The following is an 18,407-nucleotide window of genomic DNA, read 5'->3' on the forward strand; positions in this document are numbered from 1 at the left end:
CTCCTTTGTAGCATGTAAAATATAATCTCAATTATCTCACAAACCAATCGGTCGTTCCAAAAATAGGCATTTGTCCATATACTACAGTAATGAATGATATCCCAACAAATACATACATCGCCCATACACGAACCAGTCCTTGGCGCTTTGTTAGATAAATGCCACTGCTACCCAGTCAATATACGAGTCCCAGCCTTTAAGCAAGTATCAAGCCTGTAAAATAAATTTACTGATACATTATATATTTGAATAAAACTAGCCCCTCACGACCCCCCACTTTACTATACACGGAATGTATGCCGGGCTGGACCTGCTGCGTGTCCTGGAGCAGACACGGTCTCGCTCCAGGTGCACATGTCTTAGGTTTGTGAACATGTGCCCAGTGGACGCAGCCGGCAGGGGCACAGAATGACCCACTGCACCAAGACGCACCCTGGCGGTATGCGCCCGACCTCCCCAGCCCCGCAGCCCAGTGGCACTCACTTCTCGCGGGCCTGGCTGTCGGACGGCACGCCGCCGCTCTTGCCTTTGCCGTACATGCTGCACGCAGCGCCGATTGGCAGCACCTGTCAGCCGCTCACAGCCTCCCCGGGAACAACCCCGTCGCCATGGCGACCAGAAGCAGCGTTGCCAGCTATTGGCTCGCGCTCTACCAGTGTCACGCCTCTTTGCCTTGGTAACGGCAGATGACCGACAGCTTTGACCAGGAGAGGATGGAAGTAGAGACAACAGTGAAGCAGCCCGCCTCCTCCTCCTTCACCTACCTCCTCTCGTCTCTCCCCCTCCCCCAGCCTCCTCCTCCTTCTCAGCTCACACCCCTCCCTTTCCTCTCCCAGGCTCAGGGGGAATTTGAAACTATTCTAGACAGATTTTAAACAACTGGCTGTTCAGTGAAGCAAGCTCCACTCCCCGGCCTGGAAACTGCTTCACCCAGAGAGGGAGAGACACAAAGCAAGACATGGAGCCAGGCATCTGGAGCTAATAATACCACTACCTACCCTTGAAACCCACAAAATTATCTCCCGCCCGCCACAATCCCCCACACAGACATTATTTATTTATTTATTTATGCAGTTTTATATAGCGCGGACTTTACCCGAAGGCGTCAGAGCGCTTCACAAAAGGAACAGAAATGGAACATAATGAGAAACCTTACAAAAGCATACGTTACAAAAATAATAGTGACATTTGTGATCAAACAATATACATGAGGTATTAAAAATTGTGAGCAACCAAAAATACATGAGGTAGTAAAGATAATAATGACAATTGTGAGCAAACAGAATACATGAGGTAGTGAAAATTGTGAGCAACCAAAAATACATGAGGTAGTAAAGGTAATAGAGACAGTTGTGAGCAAACAGCATACATGGGGTAGTGAAAGTTGTGAGCAGCCAAAAATACATGAGGTAGTAAAAAGTGCCGGGAAGAAAAAAAGTGACAAGTGTGCGGTTACAAGGGAGAACAAAGTATCATTTTAGGTGTAATACTGCAAAAGGTGCTAGACACTCTTACTTACTACTTACACATTACTGTCTTTCCCACGTTGCATTCCACCCTACACCGTAGTGAAGGCTTAACGAGGCCTCACACACCTAGAATTTGCACATCGTTCCCTGTATCCCCAACACCTTGTATAGAGTTAGGGCTTACATGTAACAAATAGGTGCATTTTGACTGTCCTCATGTCCTACAGAGCGCCCTTGGGTGTGCATCTTACTCTTTGCACAGCCAGTGAGAGGATGCAATGGAATGTACTAAAGCAACGAGTGCTCTCATGCAAGTTAACAGTGAAGTGGGGGTGGAAATCTTCCTGTGGGGTGTACTGTACAAGATTACTAAGATTTAAAGGTGACCACGGGTCCAGCAATGTTCCGATTACACAAGAGCAACACTGAGTTCCTTAGTACGAACAAGGCTTAAGGGCGTTAAGCCAAAATTACGAAACACAAATAATGAACAAAATCAACTGAATAAGCCATAGCCAGAGAACACAAAGCATAACACAATTAGGTTACAAACTGTAGTGGTAAAGGTCAATGCGCCATTAGAGGCACGGGCACTGAAATCACCTCTAGCAGCCCAGTATTTTTTTTTTTTAACGTGGCCTGAAAATTAAGTTAAGTCAAAGAAAGGGACAGGAGGCGTATTTCCCACACAAGGAGTGGGGAGGTCCAGCATAAAGGAAGCCTCAGTAGATACAATACAAAAATGGGTTTTATGCTGTTCCTCTCTCAAAGGTGCTAGTTGGAGTCACAAAGCTACTGGGTCTCACTGTACCCTAGAAAGGGCATAAGTGGGGATCTATATGTTGGATCATAATGCCCTCACACACCCTTTCAGGTGTCATGCTTCATCATCTGGGCTGCTCCTCGTTGGGGTGGCGGTGCAATCCCCAACGGGCTCCCTAAAAAGGGGCTCTTTGTCGGAGATCTTCTATCAAACTGCCATGTGGTGAAGTGCGGGTATGGGGCCGTTTATTGTGTAGATACAGTGTAGTTAAGTAAAATAAGACTAGGAGTACCTAGAAGGACATTTTCCTAATTAAAAACAGTGTACAAGGCACTTGCCCGAAGAGTTTTCGTGTGTATTCGTGTCCTTGTTATAGTGTGTGGGTCAACATGTTTCCCGCTAATGGTGTATTAACCCTGCGATTCTTCAGGACCTATACAAAAAATAACATAAGCTATCTACAATTATGGAAAAAAGGCATATATAGTACTGCACATTAGGGTTATACTTTTACCCCAAATCTTCCTTTAACTGGTTAAAATGTTTGTATATCCCCTTTTTCTCTCTCCAATCACCAGCTTTCATATACAGGAGTAGAGCCTTGTGTTTGGCTCCACTGGGCACTGTTTAAGCCTGGGAACCACAATTAGTGGGCGAGTCCTCCATGAACTTTGAATATATTTTCCTCTAGAATGTTCTGTTTTTCCACAGGGGCATTATTCACATTAGCTCACTGCGGCCAATCACCTGTTTTTAAAGTATATAACTTTGTCTTTATTCTCGAACGCCTTAGGCGCTCACACCAGTTCATGATTGGCATGCTTTGGAGTCACCATGAGCACGGGGGGGGGGGACTTCGTCTGCCACAAATTACCCTTACGATTAATCCCCAGGCACTAAGAATCACACATATCAAGACAGAATTGCTGGGAGCGTGGCCAAGCAGGCTACGATGGTGGCAGTGCCTTGCTGAGGCTCCATGGCGGGCGGACAAATTACCTGCATTCCAGCGTCATCCCTGGTCACAAAATCCCGAACCTCCGGCGGCCGGACCCCACAGAGTGCCTGGAGTTGCTGATCCCTGCTGCAACCGACCGGGATCGCGGACAAAACCGTAACGGGGACAGTGAAGGTCGCGCAGCGGCAAAATACAAGGAGTTCGCCCAACCTACCAGCGAGTCTACCGACATCCCTCCCTCACAAGACCTCTGCGACAAACTCAGCATCTTTTTCCACCACAAAATCAAGAGCATCTACGACAACTTCGACGAAGACAACCAACACACTGAACCCTCACCAACCACCCCCGACACCCGGAAACCAGCGATTGATGACTGGACAGCCCTCACCACCGAAGACACACTAAAGACAATGAAGTCAATCCACTCAGGGGCCCCCACGGACCCCTGCCCCCATCACATCTTCAACAGAGCCGCCAACACCATCGCACCCATGCTCCGCCAAACCATCAACCGCTCCCTGGCGACCGCCTCATTCCCCGACGACTGGAAACACGCCGAGGTCAACCCCCTCCTAAAGAAACCCTCAGCGGACCCCACCGACCTCAAAAACTACAGACCCATCTCCCTGCTCCCGTTCCCAGCGAAAGTCATCGAGAAAGCCATCAACAGCCAACTCGCCACATTCATTGAAGAACACAACATCCTCGACTCCTCCCAATCCGGCTTCAGAAAAAACCACAGTACGGAAACCGCCCTCCTCGCCGCAACAGACGACATCCGCACCTTACTGGACAAAGGAGAAACAGTAGCCCTCATCCTCCTCGACCTATCAGCGGCGTTCGACACAGTCTCCCACCGCACCCTAATACGCAGACTCTACGATGCAGGAATCCAGGACAAGGCCCTCGACTGGATCTGCTCCTTCCTCTCCAGCAGGACGCAGCGGGTCAGACTCCCCCCTTTCCTCTCGGACCCCACACCTATCACCTGCGGAGTCCCCCAGGGCTCCTCCCTCAGCCCGACGCTCTTCAACGTCTACATGGCTCCACTTGCCCCCATCGTCAGAACCTACGGACTCAACATCGTGTCATATGCAGACGACACTCAGCTCATCCTCTCCCTATCCAACGAGCCCAACACCGCCAGACGCAACTTTCGAGAAGGCATGGAAGCCGTCGCCAAATGGATGAAAAACAGCTGCCTACAACTAAACACCAACAAAACAGAAGTACTCATCATGGGCCCAAACCCCGACGCCTGGAGTGACACCTGGTGGTCCACCGCCCTCGGAAACCCGCCAACCCCCACAGACCACGCACGCAACCTGGGAATCATCCTGGACTCCGAGCTCAAAATGGACCGCCAGATCAACTCTGTCTCATCTTCCTGCTTCCACACCCTCCGCCTCCTTCGTAAGACCTTCAAATGGATCCCCCTCGAACACCGAAAGACAGTCACTCACGCCCTGGTCACCAGCAGACTCGACTACGGCAACGCACTCTACGCCGGAATAAACAAAAACCTCATCCGCAAGCTACAGAACATCCAGAACGCCGCCGCAAGACTGGTCCTCAACCTGCCAAAACACTGCCACATCTCCCAGCACCTGCGCACACTCCACTGGCTCCCCGTCGAGGCGAGAATCACCTTTAAGATGCTCACCCACGCACACAAGGCCCTCCACGGCACCGGACCAGCATACCCGAACAGCCGACTCAAATTCCACGCACCCCAAAGGACCCTACGATCAGCTCAGCTTTCCTACGCTGTGGTCCCCCGCACCAGAAAGACCAGATCGGGAGGCCGCTCCTTCTCCTTCCTCGCGGCCAAGGCATGGAACGCCCTTCCGCTCCACCTCAGACAGACAACATCGCTCCCCATCTTCGCAAGAAACCTCAAAACCTGGCTCTTCGACAGACCCCCTCCTTGATGGAATGGAACCTGCACCCCCCCCCCCCCAACTCCCCCCCCACCCCTAGCGCCTTGAGACCCTTACAGGTGAGTAGTCGCGCTTTAACAAACTCCTGATTGATTGATTGATTGAGACCCAGAAAGCGCAACCCAAATAGAGGGCGCAATAACGAGAACAAGATAACACAGAGCCCCACACTGGATTCCCCGGATTTGGAGCAAATCATGCAGGAACGCCGAGATGTCCTACGAGCCGTAACTGCATTACAGACCTCTTCGCCGTCAGACGACACGGACAGAGCCCCATGCCTGTTCTCCATGGCGGGCGAAGATGACAGCGACGACGCATCATCTAAAGGAGATTTGATTGCCCTACCCCGAGTCACCCCCCAGACAGCAGATCTCATAAGTTAGGGAACCAGCTGGGTCATATATAGAGGACTGTCATAGGAGCATTGTCCTTAGTCTCCGGTAACACGTAGATGAGGGGTAGCACTATTCGTGGAGGGATGGAAGCTCCCGACACGACGGCAGTCCTCTCACGATATACATATCACACTGTCCTGACACCAGATGACGCACATTGATCCTTCATGGTTCCGCCCAAGGATCGACCTAGCATGCACGAACCACCACCCCATAGTTGTTAAATTCTTGCGCACGCTCTCTCTCCTCCAGAGCGCCAGTTTGGACGTATCGCTCCCAGCGATAGGTCCCCAGTATTGGGACTGTTTCCCGACCCCAGTTCGTAGTTTACCTATCCCACATACCATGATATCTTGTTACCTCCCATATTCAGGGCAGGGGCGCACACCTACATCCCCATACAGCTCCACGCGTGATGTCCACAGGCTAGTGATAGGAGTCTCCACTCCCCCAGCGACCAGGCACTATCAGGGCACAACATTACTTTCACCATGGCACACATAGACTTTCGGTTTCTAACCCTTAATGTGTGAGGGATGCACACAGCCAGGAAACGCTATGCGATATACGCATATATTAAGCGGCAGCAGGCACAGATTATTTCTCTCCAGGAGACCCATCTCACTAAGGCGGAATTGTACAAACTCCAAAAGAAATGGCGCTGCTCTTTTTGCGCCACAACCTACTCCGCCTTTGCGGGAGGCGCACTGATCTGGATTCGACCCGAAGTGCCCTTTCGCGAAACCGGCAGGAGGGTGGATGCCGAGGGCCGATACGCGCTACTAGAAGGATTGTTAGATGGGCAGGCTATCCTCGTAGGCAGCATCTATGCCCCCAATGTTGAGCAGACACCTTTTTGGGGGACCCTGACGACCGCCCTGACGGGATTCACACACTCCCCATGGATACTGGGCGGAGACTACAATTGCTCCTTGGACCACACACTGGATAGATCCTACCCCCCCACCAAGCAGTCCCCAGCCCATGGGCTCACAGCCGCATTCCGCGCCTGGGCTGCCCACTGGTCCCTAGCAGACGCATGGAGACACACCCATCTTACTACTAACATATACTCATTTCACTCGACGCCTCACAACTTAAGAGTCCACCTGGACAGCTTCATGTGCACTCAATCTCTCCTTCCACGCATCAGACATTCAGACTATTTGGGTAGGGTTGTCTCCGATCATGACGCACATATTGTGGCACTTGCATGGCGTCCCCCTCTACTCCCGATCCCTACATGGCGCCTCCCCAGGGACTGCCTGGCAGACCCTGTGATCCACCGCGAACAGTCAGAAACCATCCAACACTACTTTACTGACAATATGGGCATCACATCGACCAGGTCCCTAGAATGGGACTCTTTTAAAGTGGTCCTATGGGGATCTTGCATCAGGCAAATCACAGGAGTGAAACACAAACTAGAGAGGGCGGTCCAAAACGCAGAACAACAAGTGGCGCGGTTACCTAAAGCAGCGGATCGGTGGGAGGTCCCCCCCACGCAACTAGCAGAGGCCAAAAACAAGTACGTGGAGGCATGTGCCGATTTACGGCGCTACAATTTTCGCACATACACCACTAGAGTCCACCAGGAAGGTAACCGCGCCGGTACCCTAATAGCATGGCTCATTCATCAGGACACACAAACACAACCGATCACCGGCATCCGCAATTCCACGGGGGAAGTTGTCTTTGCGCAGGCAGACATTTTATCGGCCTTCCATGACTACTATAGCGTGCTCTACAGGGAGCCGACTCTGGATAGGGGGAGGGGGAACACATTCGGAAGATACTCACCACCAACACCATAGTCCAAATCACTGAGGAGGATCGCACGACATTAGATGACCTACTTACACCAGTGGAGATTAAATCCGCCATTCACCGCTTCACCAAAAACAAAGCTCCGGGACATGACGGCTTCCCGATAGAACTGTATTCCACGTACTCCCAGCAGCTGGTCCCGCAGCTTGACACAGTCTTTCGGGAGGCACTAGACGTGGGCCTACTCCCTCAATTGATGCGGGAATCGGTGTGGGAACATTCCCCAAGCCTGATCGGGACCCCCTGCTCAGGGCTTCCTATCGTCCTATCACCCTCCTGACTACGGATTGCAAAATCTTAGGAAGGATTCTGGCAGATAGGCTCACAGAAATTCTCCCCAGACTAGTGCACACGGACCAGAGCGGATTCGTCCCCGGGAGGAACACCTCCCAGAATACACGTCGGCTGTTCCAGGTCCAGGATGGGGTGCGGGACAGGTTCCCACATGCGGCGTGCCTAGTACTGGATCTCGAAAAGGCGTTCGACACCCTGGCGTGGCCATACCTCTTTGAGGTGCTTCGGAGGGTGGGCGTAGGGACCCAGTTTATAGCGTATACCTGGCTATTGTATACTGACCTTACCACGAGGGTTCGGATCGGCCGCTATGTCTCCCCTCCCATCCCAATCATGCGCGGCACCCGCCAGGGATGCCGCCTATCCCCCGTTATCTTTGCCATCGCCATGGAGCCTCTGGCAGCGCGACACCGGGAGGTGGGTGAACACTGGGGCATCCCATTAGGAGGGCGCACGCATTGGGTCTCCCTTTATGCGGATGATCTCCTCATTTACTTTAAAGACATCATGGCAGACCTCACCACCTTATGGACCACGCTCGCGAAATTCGAGAAGGCAGCAGGGTTACGGGTGAATTGGGAGAAATCCTCTATCTACCCCCTACACCCTAATACCCCACACAGGGAAATCCATCTGGGAGAGGCTACATTAGCATGGAGAGGCGATGCCCCGCGATACTTGGGTGTCAGACTCTATCATGAGCCCCGTGATCTCCTGGAGGGCAATCACTACTGGGCCCTCTGAGGACTTAAGAGTCAAATCAAGTTTTGGCGGACCCTACCCCTGGCTCCCATAGGAAGGGTAGCCTTGTCCAAAATGATCATGGTTCCGCGACTCCTATATTACTTTACTAATATCCCAGTCATCCCTCCGCGGACCTTCTTTCAAGAGCTCAATTCATTACTAATCTCTCTAATCTGGGAAAGGAGCCGCTACAGAGTGGTTCTGTCGGCCCTGCGCCCCATCATTTGAAGCCTATTTTTTAGCGGCGCAACTACAGTGGCTATCACGCTGGACAGCGCACCGCAATCTAGGGGAAACGACAGGACGGACAAGTATCAGTCCCGGAGCTGAACCGAATGCTCCTTCCGGGCACCAAACCCAACCCGGCGCATCCATTATTAGTCAAGGCGGCCAGATCCTGCGCCATGCGGATTCACCGCATGTCCAAAGGGACCCCGTTATATTTCCCGATACTACCATTGGCGGGACTCCCTAAAGGGCACAAATTCTATGCTACGAGGGAGCTTCGGATAGTGACCGAACACCAGCTCACAGAAACCGAAGCCCTATTCTCCAACGGTCAGCTGCTCCCGTTCACAGACTTGGTCGAAGGAAGCGGGCTCCCAGCCGGCCAATTCCTGCTGCACTGACAGATAGTGGCGGGCTGCAGGCGGATCTGGGACCTGGGGGATGGGGAACCAGAGCCACACCCGGTGTTGCACACATTACTCCATATGGGGGCAGGCAGACACCACGTCACATGGATCTAGAATTCCATCATGGAACTAACACGTGTGCCACTGACACGACTACGGCTCCACTGGGAGGAGGACTTCGGCCGCAACCTCCATGATAGGGAGTGGCTGACAGCCCTAGAACACTACAAAAAAGTGTCCCGCAACCAAAGATTAAAAAATGTCCAGTTTAATGTGCTGCAGCGCGCTTATCTCACGCCGGCAAAGCTCAAGCTCTTTTACCCATCATCCCACTTTGAATGCCCCCGATGCCACACCCCGGATGCCCCATTCATTCACATGTTTTGGACATGCCCCGTGATACAAGCACTCTGGACGACAGTACACGCCACTGTATGGACAGTCACAGGCTTGACAGATTTTCATACATGGAAGGCATGCGCTTTAGGCATTTTTAAACGCAATAAACGGAAGAAGGTTGAGACCAAATTTGCCATGCTGACAGTACTGCTAGTGAATCGCAGTGTGGCAATGCACTGGCGGGCGACAGAAGGTCCCCCAATAGCGGAATGGTGGCGGCAGTAAAGAAATAGGCCGCAGCGGAAGAAGACCTCATCCGCCAGGAGGAAGCTCGCGTCATACAACGGCGTCCCATCTCATTAGAGTGGGCAACACTCCTACATGACTTTAAGCAAACACACACTGGTGTTGCAGAGGGGCCACTGGACACCCGGGTGGTACTTGAACCAAGCGCATAGTAATCTATCCACATGCTTCTCCCCCCCCCCCTGCTACCCTAGCCCCCTAAACGAGCCACCTTCCGACACAATAGGGAACAGGATAAGGAAAAGGACCCACAGGTGATGGAATGGCACGGAGCTCCACCATACTTGCCCCGGCCTTATGCGACCCCTTGCCCTCCCCCACCGACTCCTCATTCCCTGAGTTACGGACCCCCCAGTTCAGTTTGGAACCTGGATTGCCATTTGCTGACACCTCTTGCAGGGGACTATGAACACGATCATCCTACTAAATGACCACTTCCCCCCCCCCCCCCTACCCCCCCCCCCGGTAGCTCCCGTGGCAGGGCTCAGGAGGTCTGCTTAATTACTAGATTAATTGTCCCACTGCTCATCGACAGGTCATGTTAAAGTGGTTTATGATTACAATGCAACAGCAGTCAAGTAGGACGTGTGATAACTGTATGATGTGTATAATGATGAAATCCAATAAAAAGGTTTAACAAAAAAAAAAAAAAAAAATCAAGACAGAATTGCTGCAAAATACAGATTTATATTTTAAAGAAAACGTAGGCTCAGTGGCATCAGCCCAGATCCTCTGGGGTGCATTTGGAAAGGGAGAGCCTGGAGGCTGAGGCAAACATCGTCCACACGACTGACGACAAGGCCCTATGAGGACTAGACGCTCAGAGGCTGGAATATAAACTTATCAAGGGATACGGCTAGAGCCAGGCACAAAGCAATATATCACAGAATTTACGAACATGGTGAAAGAACAGGCAGGCTTGAGCGCCGATGGCGGAGGTCGCCTAGCGTCTCAGCTCCACGGCCGGGCTCTCATTAATCCTGCTGCAGAGGGGGTCCCCGGGATATCTATACCCCGAAAGAATGCACTCGGGGACCTGATCACCCCCTCCTGTAAATAGTGACCCGCGGCGGTCTCAGAACTGGGGGAAACGACGAAAAGCGGAGATCGCGAGGCGGAGCCCAAGATGGCGCCGGCTCCTCCTGCGTCGCCTCGGTGCTGAGAGCGACCGGAGCCCCAGGGAACACGGAATCCCCGACGAGCCAAGCGTTCCCTTCCCCGCTGAAGCAGCGCCCTGCGAACGGTCCCCTGGCGATCCCCGCGGGGAGACACCGACACCCTGTGGCCGAGACCCACTGAGTTGGAGCGGAGTGGGGGAGGAGCGGAGCGATCTGCCCGCCGCCGAGCGGAGGCTGTCGCGGAGGCCAGCGGCGTGGAAACTGGCGCCCAGCTTGGAGTTAAGTGAGTAGCGCTGGAGTGGCGACGGGGAAAATCTGGGACGCCCTTGCGACCCCCCCACCGCGATGTGGCTGCAGCGCTGGGCGCCATGACGCAGGGCTGAGGTGCGTCCACCGGAGGAACTGCGGTAGCAGTGGAAGACCCTGATGTGAGCCCACCCGTCGGAGCGGAGGGGTTGTGTAGGGAAAGCAGAGGCGAATTGACCGCTGAAGTGCGGCGTCTAAGGGCGCCGCCCGTCGCTCTAGCACTGACCCCGGACTTGCAGACGGGGGGTCACTGCTGGGCTCTGTGGAGTGACCTGGTTGCAGCGCGGCTGCGGGGACTTCAGGAAAGGCCGAGTGACAGAGAGATGGCCCCGGAGAACTGTGGGGGCTCGCTGCTCCCGGGACCTGAGCCGCGCTCATCTGGGGCCTGACTGCCCTCACAGCAGAAGCTGGGTGCGCACGTTTGGCCAGCAGTTTGTGGTCAAGCGGAGCTCTTGCCAATGGTCCCGGGCCCTGATCTGGCCCACTGTCGAGCGAACAACCTGACCACCGCCTGAAGACCTGATGGCCTCGGGGAGGTCCCTAAGGACCGCGGAGGAACGAGCTGGGAGGAGGAGACGCTTCTGAAGGCTGCACCGCGGTGGAATCGACCCGACCTTGCTCGCCCCTGCTTCTGCTCCAACTGTGCTGAAAACACCGCACAACATGGGAAAACCGAGAGGGCCCAAGGGCGGCACCCAGACCGCGTCGGACGTAGAACCGCCGGACAACGAAGAGCGACTGAACGCGGAAAGTCCAGGGGGTCCACACATTCAGGAGCAACTGGATAAAATCCTACTGGCGATCACGGAGACCAGATCGGCCCTCCGAGAAGACATTGCGCAGGTTGCGACGGGCTTGGGTCTGCTCCGGGCGGATCATGGCAAGCTCTCCGACAGGGTGAAGGAAGTTGAGGGGTCGATGCGACACTTGGAACCAGCGTAAAAAGCTTTGGACGCAACGATGAAGGACGCTCTGGCCCGCATAGAAGCACTGGAGAAACGGGCGGAGGACGCGGAAGGACGAAACAGGAGAAATAACATTCGCATAGTTGGCCTTCCCGAAAAAATTGAAGGGGGGACATGGTGACATACCTGGAAAATTGGCTGCGGACGACGGTGGCGCAGGAGGGGTTGTCCCCCTTTTACACATTGGAAAGGGCCCATAGAGTGCCGGCCAAACCGCCCTACAGGGCCGACCTCCCCGCCCTGTGGTAGCGCGGTTGCTTCATTTTCGGGACAGGGACTTCTTATTGCAGGCTGCCAGACAGAAGGGCCCTTATCAGGTGGACAACAGCCGAGTAAATATTTTTCCGGACTATACCTACGAGACGCAGAGACGTCGGTCATCCTTCCTGGCTGTCAAGCGAGAACTACGGGCAGAGGGCATCCAGTACTCCCTACTATTCCCGGCGCGACTCCGCATCATTGTAGATGACTCCACCAAGTTCTTTGACACCCCAGATGATGTATGCAGTTGGTTGGAATTATACAGGGCGGGCAAGGATGGCTTCGGAACCTCATCTCAAGCCACGATGGAGGACATACTACAGCGGAAACCTAAGAGGTTCAGACACCGCAGGGGCAGGACAACTCGACCCTCCACGGTGGAGACTGCGGCGAAGCGGCGTGGTGCGCTGGAGATGGTCTCTTCCATATCTGGCCCTCAGGTAGACCATGGAACTGCTCAATCGGAACCAGGAGAGAGTGGGGGCCAATCGGACACGGAGGGCTCTGAAACGGACAGCGTGAGGCTCCCGGTGGTCACCCCTGAGACGGCAGAAGGACTACTGGATGAACAATGAAGCTTTAGGGTGAGCCGGTTCTGGTTGGAGGACTGAGGGAGGGGGCGGGTGCGGGGAAACGATGGGATTCCTGAAGGGGAATTGTTAATTCATTGTTTGCGGGGGGTCGCGGGGACTCCCTTCTATACACTCTAATGCTGTTGAGCTCGGCCGCGATACGGCTAGCAGTGGGACACCACGTCGGCGCTCGGCCCCCCACATTGCCCTTAAGGCACGCCTACGGTGGCCACCGATAGGTTACTAGGAGAGGAGGCTTGGGAGAATACAGTTTGGATGGGGACTGGATGGTACTATTTGGAACCTGTTCTGGGGGGGTTGGAAGGGGGTTCATGTTTACAAGTTGAGTTACAATTGATAAGGGGGGGACTCGTCATCGGTACAGGTTTCGGTGGGAACTTACACATGGCTGTGATGTGCTCAGAGAGACAGGAAAACGCGTTATGGGATAATGGCTGACTTAACGAATCTGAAGTGTATCATCTGGAATGTGCGGGGTCTGCACACCATGCCCAGACAACATAAGGTCCATGCTTATCTAGTGCGTAGAGGAGTGCAGATTGCGCTGCTGCAAGAAACACATCTCATCAAAACTGAGGGACTTGCGCTACAGCGTAGATGGCGAGGACAGGTATACTGCACCACCTACTCAGCTTATGCGAGAGGCGCGCTGATCTAGATAAAGGCGGGGGTACCCTTGCAGGTTGACAATCATACTATAGACCCAGAGGGGAGATATGTCGCGCTGGCAGGGAAACTAGGGGGCAGAGATTTGAATATTTGCTGCTTTTACGCGCCTAACACGGACCAACTCGCCTTCCTAAATACGCTGTCGGGCTCCTTAGCTCGCTACTTATCGGGACCCATCCTGCTAGGCGGTGATTTTAATTCGGTTCTCGACGTTGCCCTGGATAGATCTCATCCTCCCCTCCCGGACTCCCCGACATATCGGATGGCAAGGGGTAGGTTGAATTGGCAGACTCAGTGGGGACTGACGGACATTTGGCGAGCGCACCAACCGCACACTCGGGATTACTCCCACTTCTCTGGCATGCATGAATTGCATGTGCGGTTGGACGGCCTGTTGGGGTCGATAGAGGTGGCTGCCTCGGCGGTGCGGTCTGAATATCTGACGAGGACGATCTCCGACCACAACCCATTATTGATTGACCTCCGGTGGCTCCAAGGGGCCCCTTGTGTCCCTACCTGGAAACTGTGGCCGGAGCTGCTGGAGGACCAGGTGTTCCGCGGGGACCTGGAGGATAGGATCGCGGGATACTTTGAAATCAACGAGGGCACGACAACGGAGAGAGCCACGGAGTGGGACGCCTTTAAGGTAGTGATTAGAGGCTATTGTATAACGCAAAAGGTTGGTGTGCGCCGCGTGCTCCTGGAGGACCTGGCCAGAGCTGATCGAGTCCTCCGCGACCTAGAACTCTCCCGCCCTGGCCGACTAGAGCTCCAACAGCAGATCCTAGCGGCTAAGGAGGCGGTGGCGGTAGAGGTTGAGCGGCTACGTAGCTATGACTACAAGACTTACCTGACCAGATCGCTGGCAGAAGGTGACAAATCGAGTGCACTGCTGGCTTGGCTTGCTAACCCTGCCAAACGCACCTCGCCCATTGTGGCGATGAGGACTGAAGGGAATGAGGAGATTTACACTCCACCCGAGATCCTTAATTGCTTCTGGAACTACTACAAAGGGCTATACCGTAGTCGGTTATCGCCGGACACTTCCCCGACGGACACCTTCCTGGGGGAACTGCCGATCCCCGCTCTAAATTCGGAACAGGCGAAAGGCCTGGGACGAGACGTGGAGCTGGGAGAGATCAAAGGCGCGATTAAAAAAATGGCACGTAATAAAACGCCGGGCCTGGACGGCCTGCCTGTAGAGTTTTATTCCGCATACATAGACATCCTGGCCCCCAAACTCCTGCAGGTATACAAAGAGGCGAAGTCTTTGGGACGACTACCGAGCTCGATGCGGGAGGCTCTGGTGGTACCTCTCCTTAAACCTGGTCGGGAGGGCGCAGAACCAGCCTCTTATAGACCGCTCTCAATGCTCACGGTCGACTACAAGATCTTGAGCAGCATACTGGCCGCGCGATTGCTGGAACACATGGGCTCCCTAGTACATACCGACCAGGCGGGCTTCATCCCCAAACGCAACACAACGATGAACATCCGACGATTGTTTAGACTCTTGGAGGAAGATCACGAGGATGCTCCCGATCCTATGATCCTCTCGATAGACCTGGAGAAGGCCTTCGACAGCCTAGAATGGATTTATCTCCACAGGGTCCTTGAGAGGTTCGGCCTGGGTGAGGGATTCCTGAGATGGACCAAAGTGCTGTACGCCTCGGCGATGGCCAGAGTGAAATCGGGCCCGCTGATATCTCAGCAATACCCAGTAGAACGGGGCACGAGACAAGGTTGCTCGTTATCCCCGTTGCTATTCGCCCTAGCGATAGAGCCGCTGGCTATCTCGATCCATACAGGGGCCCACTATAAGGGATTGCAATCTCCGTTGGGCCACCAATACATCTCCCTATATGCTGACGACCTACTACTTTTCCTCGAGGACGCAAGCACGGCCTTGACCGGAGCAGATGCGGTGCTCACGACTTTTGGTGAGGTATCGGGACTCCAGGTGAATTGGGCTAAGACCTGCCTATATCCGGTCCGCCGAGATAGCCCCCAACCGGACATTCACAGGGAAGTAAGATGGGAACCGGCTTGCTTTAAGTACCTGGGGGTGTATGTCTACCATCGCCCTGCTGACATTCTAGAGGGTAATATCTCCAGGGGCATCCGGGCACACAAGGGTAGCATGTCCTTTTGGTCTACTCTACCCCTATCGGTAGCAGGGCGTATAGCGCTGTTAAAGATGGTGGCTCTACCCAGACTACTGACTACTTCCGGACACTCCCGATATGGATCCCCAGGTCTATCTTCCATGGACTCCATGATAGTGTCGTTCCTGTGGAGCTCGGGCCGCCATAGAGTGGCGCTTCGGACCTTGCTGAGACCGAGAGCGGAAGGGGGGTTGGCAGCACCTGACTTTGAGACGTATTATTTAGCAGCCCAGCTACAGTTCTACACCCAGGAGGTCGCGCGTGAGTTTCGAGGCCTGGAGGAGTCATGGGGCAGTGGCATACCCAGACATGTTTTATCGTATATTGCGCTGCAACAGAGACTAGAATTGAGAAACCTCACTCAGGAGGAACGCACCATACGTTCCTGCTGGAACCGCGTGCATCGCAAACTGGGCAGACCGCGACCCTATGCCCCGGAGATCCCGCTGGGAATGCTCACTGCATTGCCACATGGCGGAGACTGGTCTCGACTGAGTGCTTGGGAAGACATAGGGGTGCAGACAGTAGGTGACCTCTACGAGGATGGTGCATTGCTGCCCTTCCAGGCACTTTTTGGACCGCTACGACGTCCCTCGAGGCGACTTTTTGATCCATGCGGCGGTCACAAGAGCGCTCCAAGCTCACTGGAGAACTGGTCACGAGGAACCGCAGCTCTCAGCGACATGCCAATATGTCATTGATGTCCGCGGGGACAATTAAAGCAGTGTCGTGCTTATACTTCAGAATGGTGGATGAGAGGTTGACCCCCCTCACAGCCCTCAAAGTCAGATGGGAGACTGATATAGGGAAGGAAATTCCAGAGTCCACGTGGTCCCAGCTGCTGCTGAGGAGCTGGAAGGGAACGAGGAATGCACGATTCCAGTTGGTCCACTTCTATGTATTGCATAGAGCCTATCTGACCCCGGAGAAGCTACAGCAATACTTCGGCCTGGAGACGGCAGACTGCCCTAGATGTAGGACAACCAAGGCGGACCTTTTTCACATGCTGTGGTCCTGTTCTATGCTGACCTCTTATTGGTCGACTGTGGGAGACACGCTGACCGAAGTGACTGGGAGATCGCTGCAAATGGAGGCGGCTGTGGGGATTCTACGCTGGTTTCCACACACCCCGAAAAATAAAATTACTAGCAAATTCATCGACTTAGGATTGGTACTGGCCAAACGGGAAATCACCAGACACTGGAAGGCGCGGGTTGGTCCGTCGAGCACTAAATGGCGCAATGAACTACTCAAGTGGGCGGGGAGTGAGAGCACGCTGAGATTCCAGCAGGCGAGGCGGCGACGAGATGAACGGGCACTAGAAGCGGCGCAAGCTTGGGAAACGATAGTGCAGGCCCTGCGCGACCATAACGCACATACTGACTCAGCCTGGATCCCAATAACACGCCATTGCCGAACGGCGTCCACTGTGGAGGACTACGGCGTATATATCACATGATAATCGGCCACAAGATAGACTACCGATGACGAGAGGGGTGGAGGGTGGGGGATGGAGGAAGTGGAGCGGCATTCGCGACCATCAAGCGCTAAAATACTGCATCATGGTGAACAACACTTTATTCCTCCGGGGGGTGAGACAGGCGGAGGGAGGGAGGGTACTTTGTTCGGGGTGTTTTGACAAAGCAGAAGAGACTTATTCTACTACCTGTGATGTCCTACGAGAATGGAGGTTACACACTGCAAAAGTATGGCACACGCCGCCCGACCTCCGGGTTGTGGGCTGAATGGCCGTGTATAGAGTTTGTGTAGATACCGCCTACACTGTTCTAGAATAAGATACAGGTGCCAATGCTGTGATAGTATTTACTTCCTGCAATAAAAAAATATTTACAAAAAAAAAAAAAATGGTGAAAGAACAGGCAAACTACTCGCCTGGTTGGAAAAAAGAGAGCAGACTAGTCGATGGGTCCACCAACTTCAGCGTCCTGCAGGAAAGGGCATAGTCCAACCACAAGAGATTGTGGAGACAAATCTACGGTGGCTACAGGGCGCCCCTGGTCGGAAAAGTACCTTACAAGAAGAGGTAGCCTTGTTGTCATTAGATGCCAAATTGGCCTTCGATACCATTGAGTGGTCATATCCGTTTGCAGTGTTGGAGAGAGTGGGACTTGGTCCGAATTTTATCCGTTGGATCAAGCTTTTGTTTGTATACTGAACATACTGCACAAGTAGTAGTCAAAGGCCCCACATCACAAACGTTTTGACTGTACAGAGGAACCAGGCAGGGATGCCCTTCCTCACCGCTGATTTTTGCACTGGTCCAGGAACCTCTGGCAGTGTGGTTCAGATGGGACCCTCTGTTAAGGGGACTTGGACGGACCAACATGAAGACAGAATAGCCTTCTATGCAGATAACATTCTACTATGTGTGGCATCCCCTGAATACTCAATCCACCGCATATATTTAGCATATTAGGTACTCGGGATACACAATTAATTGGTCCAAGTATCAGCTGTTTCCGATACAGGGCCCTAGACCCAAATTACCGAAAGGCTACGATATTCCCATTGCGGAGGAAGGGTTCCGCTACCTAGAAATATATTACCACAGACCCTCTCAAATTACATGAGGCCAATCTACAAAGTCCCTTGACGCGTCTGCGCAAGGACGTTAAACACTGGCGTGGCCTGCC

General features: G+C 53.6%; 1 protein-coding gene across 5 annotated transcripts in view; it reads right to left on the reverse strand.

Annotated features, from left to right (window-relative positions):
* The window catches only part of SSBP2 (single stranded DNA binding protein 2), an 875,377-nt gene that overhangs the window by 796,322 nt on the left and 60,648 nt on the right, over positions 1–18,407 (reverse strand). Inside the window, exon 1 of one of the 5 annotated variants that reach the window (XM_078675326.1) lies at positions 484–624. The exons of 3 other annotated variants lie outside the window; for them this stretch is intronic. In XM_078675326.1, the coding sequence (XP_078531452.1) occupies positions 484–539 (56 nt within the window). In that variant the 5' untranslated portion in view covers positions 540–624. Of the gene's footprint in view, positions 1–483; positions 626–18,407 lie in introns of those variants that run through there. One more of the 5 variants, XM_078675323.1, reaches the window with a different exon arrangement.

This window comes from Lissotriton helveticus, chromosome 2_1 (genome assembly GCF_964261635.1).
Source record: "Lissotriton helveticus chromosome 2_1, aLisHel1.1, whole genome shotgun sequence".
Classification (NCBI taxonomy): Eukaryota; Metazoa; Chordata; class Amphibia; order Caudata; family Salamandridae; genus Lissotriton; species Lissotriton helveticus.